Consider the following 12548-nt stretch of genomic DNA (forward strand, 5'->3'; position numbering starts at 1 on the left):
GGCCCAGGTGCGACAAAATGCTTTGCCCACCCCCCCACATCCCATCCAAGTCCACCCCCTCACCCCTGGAGAGGATCTGGTGAGGGGGACCTGCTCAGGGCCAGAGAAATGAATACCTAGCAACAGTGCCGTAACTAGACATTTTAGCACTGTGTGCAAGAAATGGCATCGGAGCCCCACCCCTGCATGCAAAACAGGGGCAGTGCGCGCCGTAGGCGCGCGCAAAAATACATAGTGGCGTGGCTTCATGGGGAAGGGGTGTGGCCACAAAATAATACCAATTCATAAAACGGTGCACAGTAGTCTCCATTCTTCAAATTACGCCGCACAGTAGCACCACTACACCAGGTAGAGCCCCTTTTACACCTTACAGCGGACAGATTCCTCTTTTTACAAATTACGGCAGACAGTGTCCCCTTTTTACACATTACGGCAGACAGCGTCCCCCTTTTTACACATTACGGCAGACAGCGTCCCCCTTTTTACACATAACGGCAGACAGCGTGCCCTTGTTACACATAGCGGCAGACAGCGTACACTTTTTACACATAACAGCAGACAGCGTGCACTTTTTACACATAACGGCAGACAGCGTCCCCTTTTTACACATAACAGCAGACAGCGTGCCCTTGTTACACATAGCGGCAGACAGCGTACACTTTTTACACATAACAGCAGACAGCGTGCCCTTGTTAAACATAGCGGCAGACAGCGTGCCCTTGTTAAACATAGCGGCAGGCAGCGTCCCCCTTTTTACACATTACGGCAGGCAGATTCCTCCTTTTTACACATAGCGGCAGGCAGATTCCCCCTTTTTACACATAGTGGCAGGCAGATTCCCCCTTTTTACACATTGCGGCAGGCAGTCCCCCCTTTTTACACATTGCGGAAGGCAGATTCCCCCTTTTTACACATTGCGGCAGGCAGTCCCCCATTTTTACACATTGCGGCAGGCAGTCCCCCATTTTTACACATTGCGGCAGGCAGTCCCCCATTTTTACACATTGCGGCAGGCAGTCCCCCGTTTTTACACATTGCGGCAGGCAGTCCCCCGTTTTTACACATTGCGGCAGGCAGTCCCCCGTTTTTACACATTGCGGCAGGCAGTCCCCAGTTTTTACACATTGCGGCAGGCAGTCCCCAGTTTTTACACATTGCGGCAGGCAGTCCCCAGTTTTTACACATTGCGGCAGGCAGTCCCCCGTTTTTACACATTGCGGCAGGCAGTCCCCCGTTTGTACACATTGCGGCAGGCAGTCCCCCGTTTGTACACATAGCGGCAGACAGTCCCAACAAAGAAAGAAAGAGACAAAAAGAATTATACTTACCCTCTCCGGCGTCTCCGCTGGCTCAGGCTCCTCAGTGCAGCGTCAGACGATTCCCGGGCTGGAGAGAAGGAGGGAGGTGGAGGAGGGAGCCGCAGCAGCGCTGTGTCATTGGTGGAGGCGCTGCTGCTGCTGCCCCTCTGCTTCACTATAGGCTGTTCTCGGATGACACCCTATAGTGAAGCAGAGGGACAGCAGCAGCAGCGCCTCCACCAGTAGTAAAGCGCTGCTGCGGCTCCCTCCTTCGGCTCCCTCCTCCTCCTTCTCCCCCGTACCGCTGCTCCTCTCCTCTCTCCGGGCGGCTGTGCGCTGCGGGCAGCGGTTGCCCGCAGCGCACAGCGGCATGTAATGAGTCAGTTTGACTCATTACATGCTTTGGGCCCCTGGACAGAGGCGAGCCCCAGTGCAACGCACTGGTTGCACTGGCGGTAGTTCCACCTCTGATTTGAAGCTTCTCACACTCACACATACCCCTTTTCCACTAGCTCTAAAAACACGGGTAAATGCGCGGGGGTGCGCATTTACCCGTGTTTTTTTCTAGTGGAAACGGACGTTTACGGACCCCCCTGCAAATTCCCGGATCAAGTGATCCGGGAATCCTGCCCAGGTAGCTTACCGGGTTGAACACGTGTTCAACCCGGTAAACTGTGTAGTTTAAACGGAAGCCGTGTCGATGCGACACGGCTCCCGTTCACAGTGTATGGAAGGGTGGCGCTGGGAGATCATATGATCTCCCAGCGCCGCCCCTGCCGCGTCACCAGCAGCGTCACCAACCCTGCAATATGCCGGGTTGGTGAGCGCAGTGTAGAAGGGGGCTCTAGCACGGGTCGCAGCCGTGTCAGGCTCCCGGCTGCGACCCGCGCTGGCTAGTGGAAAAGTGGTATCACAAAGCCCTCACCCACTCCTCTCCATTTTACATCTCTAACCTTATCTCCCTTTACTCTCCCACCCGTCCTCTTCGCTCTGCTAATGCACGCCGACTCTCCTGCCTACTAATTATTACCTCCTCCCACTCCTACCTCCAAGATTTTGCACGTGCTGCTCCCATTCTCTGGAATTCTCTACCTCTCCCCCTCAGACTCTCCACCTCTCTACAGAACTTCAAACAGGCTCTGAAGACCCATTTCTTCACCAAACCCAGCCAAATCTCATCCTAACCCTCTGTGCCACGCTCAGTCTACCCCATCTGTGTCACCCTTGTCTGTCTGCCCATTCCCTTTAGAATGTAAGCTCTCATGAGCAGGGCCCTCTTCCCTCATGTCCTTATCCTTTTCTTACTTTAATAATCTTCAACGGCACCAAATCCCGGCGGTTTTCTGCCACCTTGATACTTATGCCAGTGTCATCTGCTGATGTAGCTATGTGTATTTACCCTGTACTAGTCCTATATTGTCTACAACTGTCACTGTTTTCCTATTTTGATTATTTATCTACTCTGTAATTGGGCGCTGCGGGACCCTTGTGGCACCATATAAATAAAGGATAATAAATCAAAATCAGAATCCGCATATTGGCCAGGTATACTTACGTATACTAGGAATTTGTCTTCGGTTTGCTGTACAACAGCCAAGTAGGTAACAGATAAGCGGGTGGGGTGGTGGTGGTGGTGGTGGTGGTGGGGTGGGGGGGGGGGGGGGGGGGGGGAGTAAAGTCACACAGATAGGCATACCGTAGGGACACAAGTTAGTTACATGTATGTCTAGTCAGTCAATGTTCAGGAGTTCAGTAGGTGGACGGCTTGGGGAAATAAACTTTTGAGGCTTCTGGTGGACCTGGCGGGAACCGCCCTGTAACGCCTGCCTGAAGAAAGCAAGTTAAACATGCTGTGGCCGGGGTGTAGTTGGTCTTTTACTATCTTCATTGCCCATTTTTTTAGATCTGGACAGGTACAGGTCCTGGACTGAGGAAAGGACGGCCCCGATGAGCTTCTCGGCGGTTCTGACCACCTTTGGGAACCTGCATCTGTCCCTCGCGCTGGCGGAACTGTACCATACGAGTATCGAGGAGCACAGTACCGACTCCACAATTGCGGAGTAGAAGAGGAGCAGAAGCTTCTGTGGGATGTTGAACTTCCTTAGTTGCCTGAGGAAGAACAACCTATGCTGCGCTTTCCCAACAGTGGCGTCAGCGTTGGGCCCCCATTTAAGGTCCTGGGAGATTGTGGTCCCTAGAAACTTGAAGGAGTCCACTAGCGATACCACACTGTCAGCAATCGTTAGTAGAGGTGCACTAGCTGACTTCTTCCTGAAGTCCACTATCATCTCGACAGTTTTGAGGGGGTTGAGCTCAAGGTTGTTGTGGATGCACCACTGGGCCAACCAGTCTACTTCCTGTCTATAGGCCAATTCGTCCCCGTCCTTGATGAGGCCGATGACCGTGGTGTCATCTGTGAATTTGATGATCTTTACTGATTGCGCCTCTGAGGTGCAGTCATTTGTGTACCGGGAGAAGAGCAGGAGTGAGAGGGGACAGCCCTGAGGGGCCCCTGTACTAATGGACCGCGCTTGAGAGGTGAATTCCCCCGCTTTTACCACCTGTGTCCTATCTGTCAGGAAGTCTACTACAATAATAATAATAATAATAATGTCCTAATTACATTTGACAGGCCAGCCAGTTAAGAGGGTATTTTATTATGAGGTATTCCTCAGTCCTCTTGCACAACGCCTGATTGCTGCACTTGACGGAGGTTATGCAGTTTCAGTGAGTCAGGCTCCTTATCTAGTGGACTTGTAATTAACGGAGAGGAATTTTCCAAAACAAAGCCCAATTAATATCACCAGCTTGAGGCGCAGGATTCCGACACACTGTGCTACAGACCATTAAAAACAAGCGATTTTTTTTTTTTTATTCTATCCTGTCATAAACTATCTACACAAGTGCTAGGGCGCTCACAATTATTTAGGTCTTGCATTAAAGGTCCTGCTTGGGAAATACTTTTACTCCACAGAAACCAACTTTCTATCGCTTATTAACCCCCTCGGAGAGACCCTGTTGTTGCCCCTTTTTGGCTTTTAAGACAGGTTGTGGTTTCAGCATCATCAGCTTAATGTGCGCTTCCACTCATGGTGGTGTCATCATTAGATGGATCTAGGCAGTTGCCTAAGGCTCCAATGGGTAGGAGGCACCTAAAACGCTGGATGATTGAATGGCATGCTGTATGTCGCTCAGTCACCCAGGAGATAAATCAAACCAATGAGAGAAATTAAATTGGCATTTTGCCCATAGCAACCAATCAGTTCTGTCATCTATTAGGCTGTGATAGTTAAATGATAGCTGAATGCTGATTGGTTTCTGTGGGCAGCTCTCTCCTCCAGTGGTTTTAATGTGTCAAGGCTGATTACAGCGTAGTCATAGAATTTGACAGCAGATAAGAACCACTTGGCCCATCTAGTCTGCCCCCCCCTTCTTTTTTTTTTTTACCATATTTTTATCTCAAACCTTATTTGATCCTTATTTCTTTGTAAGGATATCCTTATGTCTATCCCATGCATGTTTAAATTGCTCTACTGTCTTAGCCTCTACCACCTCTGACTGGGGGCTATTCCACTTGTCCACTACCTTTTCTGTGAAGTAATTTTTTCCTCAAATTTACCCTGAACCTCCCCCCCTCCAGTCTCAGTGCATGTCCTCGTGTCCTATTGCTTCTATTCATTTGAAGAAGGTTTCCCTCCTGGACTTTGTTAAAACCCTTGATATATTTGAAAGTTTCTATCATGTCCCCCCTTTCCCTTCTCTGCTCCAAACTATACATATTGAGATTTCTTATAGGCCCTACACACATGCCGATTTGTTTGAAAGATATGAACGATCTCGTTCATAAATGAACGAGAACTCGTTCATATCTTTCAGTGTGGAGGCTCCAGCGATGAACGATGCACGGCCCCGCGCTCGTTCATCGCTGGTCCCCCATCGGCTGTGCATGCAGGCCAATATGGACGATTTCGTCCATATTTGCCTGCACTTCAATGGAGCCGCGTGACGGGGGGAGTGAAGAAACTTCACTCCCCTCGTCACTGCCCCCCGCCGCCGGGTCGCCCGTCGGCCGTCGGGCACCTCGTGGCGGATCGGCATGTCTGTAGGGCCCATTAGTCTTTCTGGGTATGTTTTGTGATGTAGGCCATGCACCATTTTAGTTGCCCTTCTGTGTACAGTCTCTAATAAGCCACTATTGCCGAGCAGTCACACCTGTACTAATCTGGCTGAGCTTGGAGCGGGAGATCACCTGAATGGCAGCTCTACGCTGCTTTCTGGTTAAGGATGTGTTATATCTGATATTACAGACATTGGGAGACGAAAGCCGCTCTGGTCCTTACGCAATGTATTTCTCTTCACCCCCAGCATTTCTCAATCAATTTCTGAAAACATTGAGTACGGGCAGTAGTCTGAGTGTGAGCAATGATCAGATTAAAGAGGTAAGTCTCTTTTTTTTTTGTTATGATTTTAAAGTGTACCAGTCACTTACACACAGTGGATGTAGTCATACTGTAGGTTGGGACCAGTTTATTATGAGTGCGCAGCTCATTTATCCATTCCCTACACATTAGGCACATCACAATTTCACTAGTTCCTAGGGAACAGATGGGCTGCATACTCGGGGATGTCACTAGTTCCTAGGGAACAGATGGGCTGCATTCTCAGTGATGTCACTAGTTCCTAGGGAACAGATGGGCTGCATTCTCAGTGATGTCACTGGTTCCTAGGCAACGGATAGGCTGCATTCTCTGTGATGTCATTGATTCCTAGGCAATGGATAGGCTGCATTCCCTGTGATGTCACTGGTTCCTAGGCAACGGATAGGCTGCATGCTCTGTGATGTCACTGGTTCCTAGGCAACGGATAGGCTGCATGCTCTGTGATGTCACTGGTTCCTAGGCAACGGATAGGCTGCATTCTCAGTGATGTCACTGGTTATTAAGCTATGAATAGGCTGCTTTCTCAGTGATGTCACTGGTTATTATTCTACGAACAGGTTTCTTTCTCATTGATGTCTCTGGTTATTAAGTTATGAATAGGTTGCAACCTCAGTGATGTAACTGGTTATTATTCTACGAACAGGTTTCTTTCTCATTGATGTCTCTGGTTATTAAGTTATGAATAGGCTGCAACCTCAGTGATGTAACTAGTTGCTAGCAAACTGAGAGGCTAAATTCACACAAAATGTATATATATTTTTTGGGGGGTGGGTGTTCTTTCATATTTTGTATGATACATGTAATATATATACACTGTACATGTATGCATATACATACATATATGTGTGTGTTTTTTATAATGTGTTACATGGTCATCTATGAAATACGCTATGTGAAACCTCCGCTTCACTGTCCTGTTGCTGCTGAATGTATACTTTGTGGTATATAAAATATTGGTAATGAAGATGAACCAGTAGCCGTTCTGTGCAGGCGTGGTAATCTGTACGGTACCACTGCTCCTTGTGTTGCTGCTAGTGCCATTGTCAATGGGCCTAATTCAGACCTGATCGCAGCAGCAAATTTGTAAGCAGATATACAAAACCATGTGCACTGCAGGTGGAGCAGATATAACGTGCCCATCTGCTAACAAATTTGCTGCTGCGATCCACTCTGAATTACCCCCACTGTGTGTACGTAATACGCATGCGTGAACCACTGCTGAGAGCTGCTTTGCTTGTGCTGTATGCTTAACACCAACATACCAAGCAAGACCAGTAATACTGTGCAGTTTTCCATTCACCAGCATCCCCAGTCTGAGCAAGAGACAGGGTTCTCTTCACTGACTTTCTGCTTCCAGTGTCAATCATTCCATTTACAGGTGTAAGGGCCCCATACACTACAACGATATGCCTGAGGCGATTTCCCTTGAACTCTCCTGGGAGCTTCCCGGAAGTGGTACCATGTGATTTTGTACATTTTGCATGAGATATATCGTATGCGATCCCAGCCATGCCTGCGGGAACCGACATATCACGAGTGCAGCACTAATGATCTAGGGAAGGCGATCCGACCCTCACGGGAACACGCATCGGATCGGAAACTTATCCAAAATGGCCGATTTTAACCGATTTATATTGGCCCGAAATTGGCTGAAATCGGGCATTATCGTTCTAGTGTATGGGGCACGTTAGACTGGTCTAACTGGGACTAAAACATCTGCACCCTGAGCTCCCGTACCAGCCAGCAGCCGACACAATGGCCGACACACAGAGGAAGAGGAAATTTGCATTGTTATGTAAAGGTATTAATTAGATGGCCACAGGATGTGTTTGTTTCCCCTGCCCCCCCAACAAGGCCCCTTTCTCCTGCTTTATCTGTACAACTCACGTGTGTTTTGGGAGGGTGATAAATAGTGTTTTGTGGAAACACAGAACAACAATCTGGCACTTGCACACTTGTGCTAATTATCTATAGCAATCCACTTTGTAGCTGCCAGCTAGAAAATCATTTCCAATGTCCAAATGTCCACCGCGCATCTGCAGTGTATACCTACGGCATGGTGCCTTTGTTTACAGGACGTGGTATGCAATCTCTGTACAGCGCTGTGGTATAGGGTGGGTTTCTATAAATAACGACAAGATATTTACATGCATTTTGCAATGTGGGACTTGTTATACCAGTAGAGCGTTGGAACCCAGAAATACAAACTGACTCTAATAACATTGGGAAATACCGCACATAATAACCATTGCATTTTTACATATGGAAATCATTTACAGGGTAATGTTGCCCGTAGGCAGGAGAATCCGTGCAGACATACAGCATCTCCGCGTGCAAGAGGATCATAATACAAAGTGATTTCAATGGCTCATATTTAATTTTAATATTTAGGGCAGCAGAACTGGTGTAACTAAATATTGTTCAGCAGCCAGGCTGTGCTTCTGAGGTCATGTGTGGCATATACAGGCCAAACCAAGCTGTTCCAACTGACCGCCTGAAAACTGGGCCATGCGGAGGAAGATGAAACGGTCATTGGCTGTTGGGTTACATCCCCAGTGGTACGGGAAGGAAATAGAGGAACGGGAGTAAAGGAACTTGGGGCCTGATTGAGAGTTGTACGGAGATAGCAGCTACAATATGCTACTGCAGCAGGAGGCGTCAGGGGGGTGGAAAGGGACGCCTTCTGCCGACAGCGCAGATCCGAGTGCTGCATCCCGCTAACCCGCAGGTCGACAGGTACAAAAGATCGACATGGTGAAATGTTGACATGTATGAGGTCAACAGTGCTTAAGGTCGACCGGTTCAAATGGTCCGCATGACATGGTCGACACAAGTTTTTAATTTTTTTTTAATTTTTATCTTTTTCTCAATTATTCATCATTTTACCATCCGTGTGGATTACGATTGGGAATAGTAACCTGTGTCATGCGCAGCGGTATCCAAGGGAGACACCTTGCCTTAAGCAAGCTCGCAAGGGTACATGTTATGGTGGCCAATCCCGGGATCGGCGGGATCCCGGGATTTAGGGCCAAAAACGTCCGGGATTGGAAGACGCTGCCCGGCTTCCTTCTTTCGGCTCCCCAGCGCAGCATGAGGTCACGCTGTGCCGCCACTGGGGGAGAGAGAGGCTGTGAAGTTTCCCACCCACCCGCCCACAGTATCCGGTTAGTTATGTGTGTGGGGCGGGCGGGGTGAGGGGGCGGCCACATAGTTAGGAGCCAATCCCGGGATTGGCCATTTTTCAATCCCGATACCCGGGATTGAATTAATGGCCTGGGATTAGCTTCCCTAGTATACGTTTCCACTACTTTGGCTTTCAGATGGTAAAACATACAAAATGACACACCAAAAACAATTGTGTTGACCATTTTTATTCTGTCGACCATTTCAACGTTGACATTTTAACTGTGTCATCCTTTTGTACCTGTCAAGTGCCTATCTTTGTCATGTCAACCAATTAACCATGTCGACCGTTTGACTAATTCAGGTCGACCCATTGATCCACACCCATGGTCAATAGACCGCACCTGCACCGTAGCGCACAGGAGCCCTGATAAAGGAGTGGAGAGCCCACTGATGCTGTCACTTCACTCTGAACACATCGCAGGGGTGGGCTGTATTTGGAGCCACCGTCTCTGCGTGTATCTGATGCAACCAGTCAGAAATGCCCACTGGGCGGCTGCAGTAAGAGGATCTTCCAGTAGCCGCCAGTCTCAGATGGACCCCACAACCCCACTGTTTCCTTATTCCCTCCACCAGTACCTGCCACGCAGCTGATCACTGCTGATTGGGCAGCCCGGCAGCACCCGTCACCCCATGGTTGCAGGATTAGCAGCCTCACCTTTTCTGTGTACACCCAGCTGGTGCAGAGGAACCGCCCCAGGAAAATGTAAAGTCGCGAGACTCCAATCATCAATCAACCAATATATCTGTTACTGATCTCATTATTTTTAAAACGGCAAAATATATATATATAATAAGGTAGGATAAGTTTTAAATTGATTTTCTTGACCTAATCAATCCTAAAAAATAAAAATAAAAATCCCAGATTATTTCTGAGCGTATTTTGGAAACGTTTTTAGCCGGTTTGGTGATTTAGGGGTCTATTTACTAAGCCTTGGATAGAGATAAATCCGACGGAGATAATGTCCCAGCCAGTCGGCTCCTAACTGTCATGTCACAGACTGGTTTGAAAAATGACAGTTAGGAGCTGATTGGCTGGGACTTTACCTCCGTCGGATTTATCTCCATCCAAGGCTTAGTAAATAGACCCCTTACAGCTGAAACGTCTCCCTGCATTATTTTCCGATACCTCTAGGATAAAAGTGTTTTACTGATAAATTTGGGAAAATATATGAAGTTCATTGTGCCTCCCTGTCATCCTTGGGGTCAGTTATGTGGGGGTGTACAGTTTTGCTCCCGTCCATATGTTTTATGATTGGCAGCCACTAGCACTGGTTTTATCTATCACTTTGACCAAAATAATTTGATTGGGTCCTGGACCACCAACCTGAGACACCCCTACAAGAGCCTCGCAGCACCCCAGGGTGCCCAAATTAAATCTGAGTAAAAATAGTTCTGGAAGCATAACGTGCGCTGGCCAGCTAGAGGTAGAGTGGGGACGACGCACGTTATGCTTCCAGAACTATTATGGCTTCCTGAACATGTATTCATAGAAGTCTAGAGGACAGAGTGACCTATAGATGGATTTAGTAGTGTGAACATAGGCGTGCGCACGTGGGGTGCCTGGTGTGCACATGCACAGGCACCCCCTAATGTGCGGCACCCCCCCCCCCCCCCCCACATGTTGGGTCCGCAGCAGCCACCCGCCGCCACATCTCTCACATCACAAGATGTGTCGAGTGGGCAGTGCAATACAGCCTCCCCTGCCCCCCTCAGTCCCCGTCGAGGCAGCCGCATAACTTTCAGTGCTGACCTGTGCATGGGTGGCCACGGAGCGGAGCGCCATCAGTGGCGCCCGCTCTAGTGACTGGTCGCTGGAATGATGCGTCATCCAGATTTGCGACACTGAGGAGCCAGAAGAACACAGTGCGGGTTAGGGAGCAGCCGTCTTGTATGCGGTGGCGGCTCTGGCGGTTAGTTGGTGCTCGTCAGGCGCCATTGCTGCAGCAGCAGTACCCGTAAGCCTGGAGAAGGTGCAAGGGGAATACTGACGGGAAATCCCAGGTCGTCATGCAGCTCTGCGGACCTGTATAAGCTGGCGACAGGAAGAGAGGATCATCCGAAGCCGGAGAACAGAGCCAGCAGTGAGGCAGTGGAGCTATGCAGGAAGCCAGCACTACAGAAGATTACTGCAGGCTGGTACCGAGGATTGGGAGAGCGCGCAGGGGAAGTGGGAGAGTGTCTGGCTCAGTGTCAAACTTGTGGCATAACGTTCGCTTTAGTGACTCTAGTGATAAGCTCTGTAAGGGATGGGGGGTGAAATCTGTCTGAGGGGAAGAGCTGCGTGAGGGAGAAGACGTGTCAGGGAAAAGAGCTGCGTGAGGGAGAAGACGTGTCAGGGGAAAGAGCTGCGTGAGGGAGAAGACGTGTCAGGGAAAAGAGCTGCGTGAGGGAGAAGACGTGTCAGGGGAAAGAGCTGCGTGAGGGAGAAGACGTGTCAGGGGAAAGAGCTGCGTGAGGGAGAAGACGTGTCAGGGGAAAGAGCTGCGTGAGGGAGAAGACGTGTCAGGGGAAAGAGCTGCGTGAGGGAGAAGACGTGTCAGGGGAAAGAGCTGCGTGAGGGAGAAGACGTGTCAGGGGAAAGAGCTGCGTGAGGGAGAAGACGTGTCAGGGGAAAGAGCTGCGTGAGGGAGAAGACGTGTCAGGGGAAAGAGCTGCGTGAGGGAGAAGACGTGTCAGGGGAAAGAGCTGCGTGAGGGAGAAGACGTGTCGGGTGGAAGAGCTGCGTGAGGGAGAAGACATGTCAGGGGAAAGAGCTGCGGGAGGGAGAAGACGTGTCGGGTGGAAGAGCTGCGTGAGGGAGAAGACATGTCAGGGGAAAGAGCTGCGGGAGGGAGAAGACGTGTCGGGGGAAGAGCTGCGGGAGGGAGAAGACGTGTCGGGGGGGAAGAGCTGCGGGAGGGAGAAGACGTGTCGGGGGGAAGAGCTGCTGGAGGGAGAAGACGTGTCGGGGGGGAAGAGCTGCGGGAGGGAGAAGACGTGTCGGGGGGAAGAGCTGCGGGAGGGAGAAGACGTGTCAGGGGAAAGAGCTGCGTGAGGGAGAAGACGTGTCGGGGGGGAAGAGCTGCGGGAGGGAGAAGACGTGTCGGGAAGAAGAGCTGCTGGAAGGAGAAGACGTGTCGGGAAGAAGAGCTGCGGGAGGGAGAAGACGTGTCAGGGGAAAGAGCTGCGTGAGGGAGAAAACGTGTCGGGTGGAAGAGCTGCGTGAGGGAGAAGACGTGTCGGGGGAAGAGCTGCGGGAGGGAGAAGACGTGTCGGGAAGAAGAGCTGCGGGAGGGAGAAGACGTGTCGGGAAGAAGAGCTGCGGGAGGGAGAAGACGTGTCGGGAAGAAGAGCTGCGGGAGGGAGAAGACGTGTCGGGGGGGAAGAGCTGCGGGAGGGAGAAGACGTGTCGGGGGGGTGGGGGTGGGAAGAGCTGCTGGAGGGAGAAGACGTGTCGGGGGGGGAAGAGCTGCGGGAGGGAGAAGATGTGTCGGGGGGGAAGAGTTGCGGGAGGGAGAAGACGTGTCGGGGGGGAAGAGTTGCGGGAGGGAGAAGACGTGTCAGGGGGAAGAGCTGCGCGAGGGAGAAGACGTGTCGGGGGGGGGGGGGGGGTGGGGGGTGGGAAGAGCTGCTGGAGGGAGAAGAC

The 12548-nt window shown here is 50.5% G+C and overlaps 1 protein-coding gene across 1 annotated transcript in view; it reads left to right on the plus strand.

Annotated features, from left to right (window-relative positions):
* LOC135056785 (prominin-1-A-like) overlaps positions 1-12548 on the plus strand; it is a 164757-nt gene that overhangs the window by 43611 nt on the left and 108598 nt on the right. The window contains exon 3 of the mRNA XM_063962373.1: positions 5664-5737. Within this exon, the coding sequence (XP_063818443.1) occupies positions 5664-5737 (74 nt within the window). The remainder of the gene's footprint in view (positions 1-5663; positions 5738-12548) is intronic.

This window comes from Pseudophryne corroboree, chromosome 3 (assembly GCF_028390025.1).
Source record: "Pseudophryne corroboree isolate aPseCor3 chromosome 3, aPseCor3.hap2, whole genome shotgun sequence".
NCBI lineage: Eukaryota > Metazoa > Chordata > Amphibia > Anura > Myobatrachidae > Pseudophryne > Pseudophryne corroboree.